The following is a 15,089-nucleotide window of genomic DNA, read 5'->3' as shown; positions in this document are numbered from 1 at the left end:
CACTATCAAGGGAGACAGATGTTCTATCTAGGGAACAGGCCTGACGTCATACAATTGGCGACAGTAGGCTGCGAACACTTAGGCTATCTCAAGGGTGTCTATTGACAATATTACAGAAGCGTCTCGGATACAGAGGACTATTCTAGAGGTGGTCTCTCTCTCGACCAGTGCAACAGTTCACCTGATTTGTCCACCATCTTATATACTCTCCTTAGAGGTGTTATCCATGTTGATCAAGTTGTGCTTAATGTCAATTATCGGTGGGATTATCTTGAGATCTGTTATCATCATAGTAGTGAGGTCTCATTAGTAGACAGGCATTCACATTCGAGTTTAAGTATGTTTGTTTTAGGATTGCTAACGTCTTTTGATTATTGTTTGTGGTCGAGATAGGATTTAGCTTTCCTCTAATTGCCATTTTAAGGGCTTCCCACGATGCAATGATTGGTGGTGGAACTCCGCTGGTCCAACAGTACTTCTAGGCCCATCAAGAACAGGAAATAATCACTGGCGGTGGATCTCAGCTGGTCTTCTTGCTCTACAAGACTGATCAACAAGAGGAAACAATCACAAACATGGGGTCTCAGTTCTAAACCCACCAAGAACAGATAGTGGATCACAGCTGGTCCAAAGGTTCCACAAGACCCATCAATAAATGTCATTATTCCTGGTCAGAACTGATTTGAGGTGTACATCTCTTACCCAAGGAGATGAACTTGACATCCCTTAGAAAATCCTTAAACTGACCCATCCCCCTCACAGAGGCTTTAGGACATAATCTCAACCCCATATAGGTCAACAAGCATAAATCTCAAGAACAAATGGCCAACAGCACAATACTGCCTACAATAGCACATTCCCTCCACCATGCTCAGTACACTCCTTAGCCAATGACATGTGAAAAATCTAAAAATACCATATTTGGTGGCTAGTGTGACTAGTGACAAGCAGATACTAAGCTCACATCGTCAATAATGCAGTCAAAATTAATTCTGGACTCAACATGTATTCGTGTTGAAATTTTGGAGTTCAGATTGTGACAGCAGAAAAAAAGTGCAAACATACACAGACAAATGAATACCCACATTCATACACAGCTGCATGTCTGCATGTACAAACTTACAGACAGATAATTCCAGACACATTCATACACAAACGCAGTGATGGACACACTCACACAGATGCACGCACATAGTCAAAAATTCGTCCACACCTGAACCTACACAATCGTATGGACAGAAACGTACAAACAGACACACTCACAAAGAGATGACTAATAACTTGTACAAACACACACACTTACAAATGATTGTTGCCATGCACACACAAACACACCAAGAGATAAAAGCACACAAATAACAGACACACCATGTATGGATACACTTACAGCCAGATGCCCATGGTCCATGCACACACACTCTGACACCGTACACGTAAACATCTGATTACTGCGTAAAGGTCGGGAGAGTAATACTTGCTTTTGCTACTTTCATGAAGACCCTTGGAAAGATCTTGGCCCCTTGGCCCCTCTGCCCCTCATCAGTGACTCTCCACCCAGGATATTTATCTGGTAGAGGCTGGAGGGTGAACCACTGGCTTCTATGCATCTCTAACCCAGACAGGCGCATGCACAGACCTGCACATACACAATGCCAGGGGTTCAGATACACAAGACTCACAGCTGCCACTCACCCTCATGGTGTTATACTGTTCCTCTTCCCTGAGTTTAGAATCTAGCATGTATCCCATATCTTCCATCAGAGGACTCAGCCAGTCCTGTAGCTTCACCTGCAGAGAGGAAAGAACACAAATGACAACTGTATATCTCTAAAGTGAAATTATTCATACAGTAATGTTCACTACAGAATCATTCACACATCTGCAGGTTGAAAGTACCGCCACACATATTCACATTTTTAATTACCAGCCACTCATATCTTGATTATACGTTTTAGCCACAGTTTTCCAATTTAGAAGCATACACCACACTTATCTGAAATATAAGCACCAAGCCACACATGTTCATATTGTATCAGGTCACATGTTTCCAGTTCATGTGTATGAAGCTACACATGTACAGATTGTAAGTATTGGGTCACATGTTTCCAGATCATGTGTACCAGCCACACATGTACAGATTGTAGGTGTCAGGTCACAGGTTTCCAGATCATGTGCACCAGCCACACATGTACAGATTATAAGTTCCTGACACACATTTATAGATTTTAAGTATCAGGTCACATGTTTCCAAATCATGTGTACCAGACACGCATTTACAGATGATAAGTAGAAAACCACATGTTTCCAGATTATATGTACCAGCTGCACCTCTTCAGGCTGAGGTTTCCGGGGCTCTCGCATCCATATTAAAATACCAGGACAGTCAGAGTAAGTACCAAGAAACAGGTGTTGAGATTGGTCCTAAATGTAACTCCCCCCATACTTATCTCTCCTCCTTGCAGCCTCAGAGCCTGTCTTTTTCCTCTCAATCTCACTCTGAACTTGCTCTACAGATCAGTCACTTCTATCACTACATCTTATACAGGGACAAAAGCAGCGAGAGAGCAGGCATCAGTCTGTGAGAGGGAACAGGCACCAACCATCCCCACAAAGAGCAGGCACCAGCATCACAGAGGGTCTGGGCTATGGAACAGGCAGGCATAACTAGAGAGAGCAAACACTGGTCCCTTACAGGCAGCACTAGAGCAGGTGACACCCCTTACAGGGTCTGCCTCAAGGAACAAACACCCGCCTCACACAGGGTCTGTGACAGGGGACAAACACCAGCCTCATGGAGGGCCTGTGACAGGGGACAAACACCAGCCTCATGGAGGGTCTGTGACAGGAGACAAACACCAGCCTCCTACAGGGTCTGTGACAGGGGACAAACACTAGCCTCATACCGGGTCTGTGACCGGGGACAAACACCAGCCTCCTACAGGGTCTGGGACAGGGAACAAACACCAGCCCCATACTGGGTCTGTGACAGGGGACAAACACCAGCCTCATACAGGGTCTGTGACAGGGAACAAACACCAACCTCATACAGAGTCTGTGACAAGGAACAAACACCAGCCTCATACAGGATCTGTGACAGGAACAAACACCAGCCTCATACAGGGTCTGTGACAAGGAACAAACACCAGCTTCATACAAGGTCTGCGACATGGAACAAGCACCAGCCTCATACAGGGTCTGCGACAAGGAACAAACACCAGCCTCATACAGGGTCTGCGACATGGAACAAACACCAGCCTCATACAGGGTCTGTGACAGGGAACAAACACCAGCCTCATGGAGGGTCTGTGACAGGGGACAAACACCAGCCTCATGGAGGGTCTGCGACAGGGAACAAACACCAGCCTCATACAGGGTCTGCGACAAGGAACAAACACCAGCCTCATACAGGGTCTGTGACATGGAACAAACTCCAGCCTCATACAGGGTCTGTGACAGGGAATAAACACCAGCCTCATGGAGGGTCTCTGACAGGGGACAAACACCAGCCTCATGGAGGGTCTGTGAAAGGGGACAAACACCAGCCTCCTACAGGGTCTGTGACAGGGAACAAACACCAGCCCCATACCGGGTCTGTGACAGGGGACAAACACCAACCTCATACAGGCTCTGTGACAGGGAACAAACACCAGCCTCATACAGGGTCTGTGACAGGGAAAAAACACCAACCTCATACAGGGTCTGCGACAGGAAACAAACACCAGCCTCTTACAGGGACTGTGACAGGAAACAAACACCAGCCTCATACAGAGACTGCCTCAGGGAACAAACACCAACCTCATACAGGGTCTGCAAGAGGGAACAAACACCAGCCTCATACATGACCTGCAACAGGGAACAAACACCAGCCTCATACTGAGTCTGTGACAGGGGACAAACAATAGCCCCATACCGGGTCTGTGACAGGGGACAAACACCAGCCTCATGGAGGGTCTGTGACATGGGACAAACACCAGCCTCCTACAGGGTCTGCGACAAGGAACAAACATCAGCCTTATGGAGGGTCTGTGACAGGGAATAAACACCAGCCTCATATAGTGACTGCCTCAGGGAACAAACACGAGCCTCATACAGGGTCTGCAACAGGGAACAAACACCAGCCTCAGACAGGGTATGTGACAGGGGACAAACACCAGCCTCATACAGGGTCTGTGACAGGGGACAAACACCAGCCTCATGGAGGGTCTGTGACATGGGACAAACACCAGCCTCCTACAGGGTCTGGAACGGGGAACAAACACCAGCCCCATACCGGGTCTGTGACAGGGAACAAACACCAGCCTCATACAGGGTCTGTGACAGGGAACAAACACCAGCCTCATGGAGGGTCTGTGATAGGGAACAAACATCAGCATCATACAGAGTCTGTGACCGTGAACAAACACCAGCCTCATACCGGGTCTGTGACAGGGAACAAACACCAGCCTCATACAGGGTGTGTGACGGGGAACAAACACCAGCCTCATACAGGGTCTGTGACACTGGACAAATATCAGCCTCATACAGGGACTGTGACAGGGAAGAAACACCAACCTCATACAGGGTCTGTGACGGGGAACAAACACCAGCCTCATACAGGGTCAGTGACGGGGAACAAACACCAGCATCATACAGGGACTGTGACAAGGAACAGACACCAGCCTCATACCGGGTCTGTGACAGGGGACAAACACCAGCCTCATACAGGGTCTGTGACAGGGAACAAACACCAGCCTCATACAGGATCTGTGACAGGGAACAAACACCAGCCTCATACGGCGTCTGTCTCAGGGAACAAACACCAGCCTCATACAGGGTCTGCGACAGGAAACAAAAACCCGCCTCATACGGCGTCTGCCTCAGGAACAAACACCAGCCTCATACAGGGTTTGTGACAGGGACCAAACACGAGCCTCATACAGGGTCTGTGACAGGGAACAAGCACTAGCTTTATATAGGGTCTGTGACAAGGAACAAACACCAGCCTCATGCAGGGTCTGTGACAAGGAACAGACACCAGCCTCAGAAAGGGTCTGTGACAGAGAACAAACACCAGCCTCATACAGGGTCTGTGACAGGGAACAAACACCAGCCTCATACAGGGTCTGTGACAGCCTCATACAGAGTCTGTGACAGGGGACATGTGGGCAACCTGTGAACCCAAAGATGTGACTGACACACCGTGTGCTCTTCTGCATCCTAAATGTGCAACCCTTGAACTCAAGGCTGTTATTGACACACCTTGTGCTCTTCTGCATCCAATGTGTGTGACCAGTGAACCCAAGGCAGTGGTTTATACACCTTGTGCTCTTCTGCATCCAAAATGTGCGACCTGTGAACCCAAGGCTGTGATTGACACACCTTGTGCTCTTCTACTTCCTATGTGTACAACCAGTGAACCCAAGGCTGTCACTGACACACCTTGTGCTCTTCTACATCCTATGTGTGCGACCTGTGAACTCAAGACTTTGAGTGGCACACTCTCCTGCATCCTACTTGTGTGACCTGTGAACCCAAGGTGGTGACTGACACACCTTGTGCTCTTCTGCATCCTATGTGTGCAATATCTGAACCCAAGGCCTATGGGTCCCATGATGCATGTTATGTAGTCTCAGGGATATGACACACACTCTTTCCTATGGTTTGGCAGCATTTTCAACAAACAGATGAGTTAATTTGCCTAAGCCAGGCACACCTTCTGCTATTCTGCTGCCTTCGGAATGAAAGCATAAGACACACAGATGATGGACGGAATGCAGAGCAAATCAAATATCCCCTCCCCCAGTCAAGAGATGTGGGTTAAATCCATTGTTGTTTTGCTCATGATGCCACCCCAGTTTAGACCCAGCCATATGCAAATCAGTCCCGCCAATCCACCCACCAGGACAGGATGGAACCACCTCAGATGCATACTCCTGAACACCCGCTCCACACGCAAACACGCCGTCGAACTCTGGGACCTGCTCGACACATCCTCCCTGGACGTCGCCTTCCTGACAGTGACCTGGATGAACGACTCCTCGGCACCTGACATCGCCATAGCCATCCTGGATGGCTACAAGATCACCCATAGAGACCGCACCAATGGAGTAGGATGTGAAATCGCCACGTCCACAAGTCTATCCTCAAGTTCTCAACTAACTCCGACGACACCCTCAACACCGCCGAACACCTGCACTTCCGGATCCACACGGATCCCAACACCACCCTCAGAGGAACTCTGATCTACAGACCCCCAGACCCCGGCCACAGTTCAGCGACTCCATCGTCAGTACGCAAGCCCTCGCCTCCACGGACTACATCCTCCTCGGAGATCTGAACTTCCACCTCGAGAACAACAACAACACCAACTCCACCATTCTGGTCAACAACCTCGCCAACCTCGGACTCAGACAGTTCGTGACAACGCCCACCCACTCCGCCGACCACACGCTTGACCCCATCTTCTCCACAAGCTCCCACGCCTCCTTCAGCCACACCTCCAAGCTCCACTGGACCGACCATCGCTGCATCCACTTCACCTTCCGGAAACCCACCACGCACCACCGCACCCAACGGAACCCCCGCCGCAGCTAGAGCAAAATCACCGGAGATCACCTAAACACTGCCCTCAGCCCACCCACAGACCCCTCCGACCCCGACGCCGCCGCCAGCAACCTCAGACGCTGGATCGACGTCTGCGCCAACACCCTCGCCCGATCAAAAATCCCTCCAACAGACACACCAACAAGAATGCGGGCTGGTTCACCGCGGACCTCAAGACCTCCAAACAAAACTGCCGAAAACTGGAGAAGAAATGGCGCCACGAACAGACACCGGAGAACCAAGCAGCCCACAAGAACATGCGCCAGCACCATCACCTCATCAGATCCGCCAAAAAGACCTCCTTCAAGGACTGCCTCGACAACAACGCACACAACAGCATAGAGCTCTTCAACATTGTGAAGGAACTCTCCAACCCCAGCTCCAACACCAAGGACATCCCACCATCTCAAGACCTGTGCAACTCATTTGCCACCTTCTTCCACCGCAAGATTGCAGACATCCATGACAGCTTCGACAACCAGACCACCACGGCAGCCAACAACACCTCAGACCCCACGGCCACTACCCACAGTGACCCCGTGCTCACCTGGACTAACATCAACGACAACGACACTATCAAAATCATGAGCACCATCCACTCCGGCTCCCCGTCAGACCCGTGCCCTCACCACATCTTCAACAAAGCCAGCGCCACCATCGCACCCCACCTCCGCAAGGCCATCAACATCTCCTTCGAGACCGCGACCTTTCCGGAGAGCTGGAAGCACGCCGAGATCAACGCCCTGCTCAAGAAACCCAAGGCAGACCCGAGGGACCTCAAGAACTTCCGGCCCATCTCCCTGCTCCCATTCCCAGCAAAGGTCATCGAGAAAACCGTCAACAAACAGCTGACCCGCTACCTCTTGGAGAACAACATCCTGGACCCGTCCCAGTCCGGGTTCCGCAGCAACTCCAGCACCAAAACGGCCCTCATCGCCGCCACTGATGACATCAGGGCCCTGCTGGACAACGGCGAGACCGCGGCCCTCATCCTCCTGGACCTCTCAGCTGCTTTTGACATGGTCTGCCACTGCACCCTATGCACTCACCTCCATGACGCAGGAGTCTGAAGCAAAGCTGGACCACATCCTTCCTCTCCAACAGAACCCAGAGCGTCTGCCTCCCCCCCCCTTCTGATCCGAAGCTTCCAAGATCAACTGCGGCGTACCCCAAGGATCATCCCTCAGCCTGACATTGTTCAACATCTACATGGCCCTGCTGGCCCGCGTCGCCAGACTGCTCGATCTCAATATCATCTCCTATGCCGACGACACACAGCTGCCAATACCAACCTCCACGAAGGAATGAAAGCCGTCGCTGAATGGATGAAGAACAGCCGTCTGAAGCTGAACTCGGACAAGACGGAGGTCCTCATCCTCGGCTCCACCCCCTCAGCCTGGGACTACTCCTGGTGGCCGACTGCCCTAGGAGCAGCATCGACACCCACCGACCACGCACACAACCTGGGATTCATCCTCGACTCAACACTCTCCATGACCAAGCAAGTCAACACCATCTCATCCTCCTGTTTCAACACCGTCTGCATGCTCCGAAAGATCTACAGGTGGATCCCCACCGAAACAAGAAGAACAGTCACCCAGGCCCTCGCCATCAGCAGGCTTGACTACGGAAATGCCCTCTACGCGGGAGCCCCGGCCAAACTGCTGAAACGACTGCAATGCATACAGAACGCTTCTGCACGCCTGATCCTCGACATCCCTCGCCACAACCACATCACACCCCACCTGAGAGACATGCACTGGCTTCCCGTCAACAAGAGGATCACCTTCAAGCTCCTCACCCACGCACACAAGGCACTCCACAACACCGGACCAGCATACCTCAACAGACGACTCACCTTCTACACCCCGAACTGCCAGCTCCGCTCCGCCGACCTTGCGCTTGCCACAGTCCCCCGTATCCAAAGAGCAACCAAAGGTGGCAGACCTTTCTCCTACCTCGCCTCCAAGTCCTGGAACACCCTACCCATCCACCTATGGCAGATCGAAGACCTTCTAACCTTCAGGAGGCTACTCAAGACCTGGCTATTCGAGCAGTAGCAGCACCCCCCCCCCCCCAGCGCCTTGAGACCCTTACGGGTGAGTAGCGCGCTCTACATGGCGTCATGGGAAGAGTCCAGCCCGAACTGCCAAGCCTGGTCCTCCCTGGACCGGAAACAAGCATCCTCAGACCGGTTTCTGGGCATCACCCCACATCAGCCAGGCTAGCTTGAATCAAGTGGCACAGACTCACGTCTGGGCATATCCAGCGCACTTAGGGCGAGAAAGTAAAAGACACACAGAAGATGGACGGAATGCAAAACAAATCAAAAAATTTAACCCCAGTCAAGATATCTGGGTTAAATCCATCGTTCTTTTGCTCACCATACCACCCCAGTTTAGACAGAGCCATATGCAAATCAGTCACGAGAACAGTCCAGCTCGAACTGCCATGCCAGGTCCTCCCTGGACTGGAAACAAGCATCCTGGCCATCAATTGTTCTTCTTGCCTTCGGTATGAACTCACAAAGTGTCTTCACTTCTGTACCTTGAACACCCGCACACATGCCTTGTGATTGCTGACAGTCGTCTCTATAAAGCTCTTAGGGGTGCCAAAACACAGGAGCATATACCATGTCATCCTTTGCAGCCATCTTTATGGGACTCATCGGGTGCTAAATCCTGAACACTCACAAACATACTTTTTACACTTCTGCAGCCTCTTCTGTGGGGCTCAAGGTGTGGAATCCATGACCCCAGGGCTATGACAGTCACAAAATACCCTTCTCTCTCCTGAAGCCCCTTCTACCTTGTGCTCTTGGTCAGAATTCTCTACAGAACCATCCGAATGCAATGAGTGATCCCAGCATTCCTCCAAACATAGATTGTGCTCCTGGGCAGGACCCCTCAAATGCTGTGAGTTAGTCCTCAATTCATACAGACACACCTTGGACACTTTTCCAGCGTCTGACTATTCTCCCCACAAAGAATCTAATCCGGGGGCTCTAGACCTGAGAACCCCCACACCGTTTACATTGTGTTATTCGACAGCTTCGTCTAAGCATGAATTATCTTTACTTCTGACACCTGCCTACCCGCAGACACACCTTGTGATCTTCTGCAGCTTCTTCTAAAGGCTTATAACTATCTTTACTTCTGACATCTGCATACCAGCAGACACACCTTGTGATCTTCTGCAGCTTCTTCTAAGGGCTTATAACTATCTTTACTTCTGACACCTGCATACCCGCAGACACACCTTGTGATTTCTACAGCTTCATCTAAGAGCTCATGCAGTACTGTTACTTCTGACACCTGCATACCCGCAGACATAGCTTGTGATCTTCTACAGCTTCATCTAAGAGCTCATGCAGTACTGTTACTTCTGACACCTGCATACCCACAGACACACCTTGTGATCTTCTGCAGCTTCATCTAACAGCTCGTGAAGTACTGTTACTTCTGACACCTGCATACCCGCAGACATAGCTTGTGATCTTCTGCAGCTTCTTCTAAGGGCTTATAACTATCTTTACTTCTGACATCTGCATACCCGCAGACACACCTTGTGATCTTCTACAGCTTCATCTAACAGTTCGTGGAGTACTGTTACTTCTGACACCTGCATACCCGCAGACACACCTTGTGATTTCTACAGCTTCATCTAAGAGCTCATGCAGTACTGTTACTTCTGACACCTGCATACCCGCAGACATAGCTTGTGATCTTCTACAGCTTCATCTAAGAGCTCATGCAGTACTGTTACTTCTGACACCTGCATACCCGCAGACATAGCTTGTGATCTTCTACAGCTTCATCTAACAGCTCGTGGAGTACTGTTACTTCTGACACCTGCATACCCGCAGACATAGCTTGTGATCTTCTGCAGCTTCTTCTGAGGGCTCGTAAATTATCTTTACTTCTGACACCTGCATACCCACAGACATACCATGTGATCTTCTGCAGCTTCTTCTAAGGGCTCGTGAATTATCTTTACATCTGACACCTGCATACCCGCAGACACACCTTGTGATCTTCTACAGCTTCATCTAACAGCTCGTGGAGTACTGTTACTTCTGACACCTGCATACCCACAGACACACCTTGTGATTTCTACAGCTTCATCTAAGAGCTCATGCAGTACTGTTACTTCTGACACCTGCATACCCGCAGACATAGCTTGTGATCTTCTACAGCTTCATCTAACAGCTCGTGGAGTACTGTTACTTCTGACACCTGCATACCCACAGACACACCTTGTGATCTTCTACAGCTTCATCTAACAGCTCGTGAAGTACTGTTACTTCTGACACCTGCATACCCACAGACACACCTTGTGATCTTCTACAGCTTCATCTAACAGCTGGTGAAGTACTGTTACTTCTGACACCTGCATACCCACAGACACACCTTGTGATCTTCTGCAGCTTCTTCTGAGGGCTCGTGAATAATCTTTACTTCTGACACCTGCATACCCACAGACATACCTTGTGATCTTCTACAGCTTCATCTAACAGCTCGTGAAGTACTGTTACTTCTGACACCTGCATACCCGCAGACATAGCTTGTGATCTTCTACAGCTTCATCTAAGAGCTCGTGCAGTACTGTTACTTCCGACACCTGCATACCCACAGACATAGCTTATGATCTTCTACAGCTTCATCTAACAGCTCGTGGAGTACTGTTACTTCTGACACCTGCATACCCACAGACACACCTTGTGATTTCTACAGCTTCATCTAAGAGCTCATGCAGTACTGTTACTTCTGACACCTGCATACCCGCAGACATAGCTTGTGATCTTCTACAGCTTCATCTAACAGCTCGTGGAGTACTGTTACTTCTGACACCTGCATACCCACAGACACACCTTGTGATCTTCTACAGCTTCATCTAACAGCTTGTGAAGTACTGTTACTTCTGACACCTGCATACCCACAGACACACCTTGTGATCTTCTGCAGCTTCTTCTGAGGGCTCGTGAATTATCTTTACTTCTGACACCTGCATACCCACAGACATACCTTGTGATCTTCTACAGCTTCATCTAACAGCTCGTGAAGTACTGTTACTTCTGACACCTGCATACCCACAGACACACCTTGTGATCTTCTGCAGCTTCTTCTGAGGGCTCGTGAATTATCTTTACTTCTGACACCTGCATACCCACAGACATACCTTGTGATCTTCTACAGCTTCATCTAACAGCTCGTGAAGTACTGTTACTTCTGACACCTGCATACCCGCAGACATAGCTTGTGATCTTCTACAGCTTCATCTAAGAGCTCGTGCAGTACTGTTACTTCCGACACCTGCATACCCACAGACACACCTTGTGATCTTCTGCAGCTTCTTCTGAGGGCTCGTGAATTATCTTTACTTCTGACACCTGCATACCCGCAGACACACCTTGTGATCTTCTACAGCTTCATCTAACAGCTCGTGAAGTACTGTTACTTCTGACACCTGCATACCCGCAGACATAGCTTGTGATCTTCTGCAGCTACTTCTGAGGGCTCGTGAATTATCTTTACTTCTGACACCTGCATACCCGCAGACACACCTTGTGATCTTCTGCAGCTTCTTCTGAGGGCTCGTGAATTATCTTTACTTCTGACACCTGCATACCCGCAGACACACCTTGTGATCTTCTACAGCTTTATCTAACAGCTCGTGAAGTACTGTTACTTCTGACACCTGCATACCCACAGACACACCTTGTGATCTTCTACAGCTTCATCTAACCGCTCGTGAAGTACTGTTACTTCTGACACCTGCATACCTGCAGACATAGCTTGTGATCTTCTGCAGCTTCTTCTGAGGGCTCGTGAATTATCTTTACTTCTGACACCTGCATACCCGCAGACACACCTTGTGATTTCTACAGCTTCATCTAAGAGCTCATGCAGTACTGTTACTTCTGACACCTGCATACCCGCAGACATAGCTTGTGATCTTCTACAGCTTCATCTAAGAGCTCATGCAGTACTGTTACTTCTGACACCTGCATACCCGCAGACATAGCTTGTGATCTTCTACAGCTTCATCTAAGAGCTCATGCAGTACTGTTACTTCTGACACCTGCATACCCGCAGACATATCTTGTGATCTTCTACAGCTTCATCTAAGAGCTCATGCAGTACTGTTACTTCTGACACCTGCATACCCGCAGACATAGCTTGTGATCTTCTACAGCTTCATCTAACAGCTCGTGGAGTACTGTTACTTCTGACACCTGCATACCCGCAGACATAGCTTGTGATCTTCTGCAGCTTCTTCTGAGGGCTCGTAAATTATCTTTACTTCTGACACCTGCACACCCACAGACACACCTTGCGATCTTCTGCAGCTTTTTCTAAGGGCTCGTGAATTATCTTTACATCTGACACCTGCATACCCGCAGACACACCTTGTGATCTTCTACAGCTTCATCTAACAGCTCGTGGAGTACTGTTACTTCTGACACCTGCATACCCACAGACACACCTTGTGATTTCTACAGCTTCATCTAAGAGCTCATGCAGTACTGTTACTTCTGACACCTGCATACCCACAGACATAGCTTGTGATCTTCTACAGCTTCATCTAACAGCTCGTGGAGTACTGTTACTTCTGACACCTGCATACCCACAGACACACCTTGTGATTTCTACAGCTTCATCTAAGAGCTCATGCAGTACTGTTACTTCTGACACCTGCATACCCGCAGACATAGCTTGTGATCTTCTACAGCTTCATCTAACAGCTCGTGGAGTACTGTTACTTCTGACACCTGCATACCCGCAGACACACCTTGTGATCTTCTACAGCTTCATCTAACAGCTCGTGGAGTACTGTTACTTCTGACACCTGCATACCCACAGACACACCTTGTGATTTCTACAGCTTCATCTAAGAGCTCATGCAGTACTGTTACTTCTGACACCTGCATACCCGCAGACACACCTTGTGATCTTCTACAGCTTCATCTAAGAGCTCATGCAGTACTGTTACTTCTGACACCTGCATACCCGCAGACATAGCTTGTGATCTTCTACAGCTTCATCTAACAGCTCGTGAAGTACTGTTACTTCTGACACCTGCATACCCACAGACACACCTTGTGATCTTCTGCAGCTTCTTCTGAGGGCTCGTGAATAATCTTTACTTCTGACACCTGCATACCCACAGACATACCTTGTGATCTTCTACAGCTTCATCTAACAGCTCGTGAAGTACTGTTACTTCTGACACCTGCATACCCGCAGACATAGCTTGTGATCTTCTACAGCTTCATCTAAGAGCTCGTGCAGTACTGTTACTTCCGACACCTGCATACCCACAGACATAGCTTATGATCTTCTACAGCTTCATCTAACAGCTCGTGGAGTACTGTTACTTCTGACACCTGCATACCCACGGACACACCTTGTGATTTCTACAGCTTCATCTAAGAGCTCATACAGTACTGTTACTTCTGACACCTGCATACCCGCAGACATAGCTTGTGATCTTCTACAGCTTCATCTAACAGCTCGTGGAGTACTGTTACTTCTGACACCTGCATACCCACAGACACACCTTGTGATCTTCTACAGCTTCATCTAACAGCTTGTGAAGTACTGTTACTTCTGACACCTGCATACCCACAGACACACCTTGTGATCTTCTGCAGATTCTTCTGAGGGCTCGTGAATTATCTTTACTTCTGACACCTGCATACCCACAGACATACCTTGTGATCTTCTACAGCTTCATCTAACAGCTCGTGAAGTACTGTTACTTCTGACACCTGCATACCCGCAGACATAGCTTGTGATCTTCTACAGCTTCATCTAAGAGCTCGTGCAGTACTGTTACTTCCGACACCTGCATACCCACAGACACACCTTGTGATCTTCTGCAGCTTCTTCTGAGGGCTCGTGAATTATCTTTACTTCTGACACCTGCATACCCGCAGACACACCTTGTGATCTTCTACAGCTTCATCTAACAGCTCGTGAAGTACTGTTACTTCTGACACCTGCATACCCGCAGACATAGCTTGTGATCTTCTGCAGCTTCTTCTGAGGGCTCGTGAATTATCTTTACTTCTGACACCTGCATGCCCGCAGACACACCTTGTGATCTTCTGCAGCTTCTTCTGAGGGCTCGTGAATTATCTTTACTTCTGACACCTGCATACCCGCAGACACACCTTGTGATCTTCTACAGCTTTATCTAACAGCTCGTGAAGTACTGTTACTTCTGACACCTGCATACCCACAGACACACCTTGTGATCTTCTACAGCTTCATCTAACCGCTCGTGAAGTACTGTTACTTCTGACACCTGCATACCTGCAGACATAGCTTGTGATCTTCTGCAGCTTCTTCTGAGGGCTCGTGAATTATCTTTACTTCTGACACCTGCATACCCGCAGACACACCTTGTGATTTCTACAGCTTCATCTAAGAGCTCATGCAGTACTGTTACTTCTGACACCTGCATACCCGCAGACATAGCTTGTGATCTTCTACAGCTTCATC

At 49.1% G+C, this 15,089-nt stretch overlaps 1 protein-coding gene across 1 annotated transcript in view; it reads right to left on the bottom strand.

Moving 5' to 3' along the window:
• LOC146830244 (E3 ubiquitin-protein ligase TRIM39-like) overlaps positions 1-15,089 on the bottom strand; it is a 223,060-nt gene that overhangs the window by 193,340 nt on the left and 14,631 nt on the right. Inside the window, exon 2 of the mRNA XM_085604450.1 lies at positions 1,693-1,788. Coding sequence (XP_085460576.1) covers positions 1,693-1,788 — 96 coding nt within the window. The remainder of the gene's footprint in view (positions 1-1,692; positions 1,789-15,089) is intronic.

Source organism: Triturus cristatus, chromosome 5_1, assembly GCF_964204655.1.
Source record: "Triturus cristatus chromosome 5_1, aTriCri1.1, whole genome shotgun sequence".
Taxonomy (NCBI): Eukaryota; Metazoa; Chordata; class Amphibia; order Caudata; family Salamandridae; genus Triturus; species Triturus cristatus.
The sequence above is the reverse complement of the archived record's forward strand: the minus strand, read 5'-3'. Positions and strand labels throughout refer to the sequence as shown.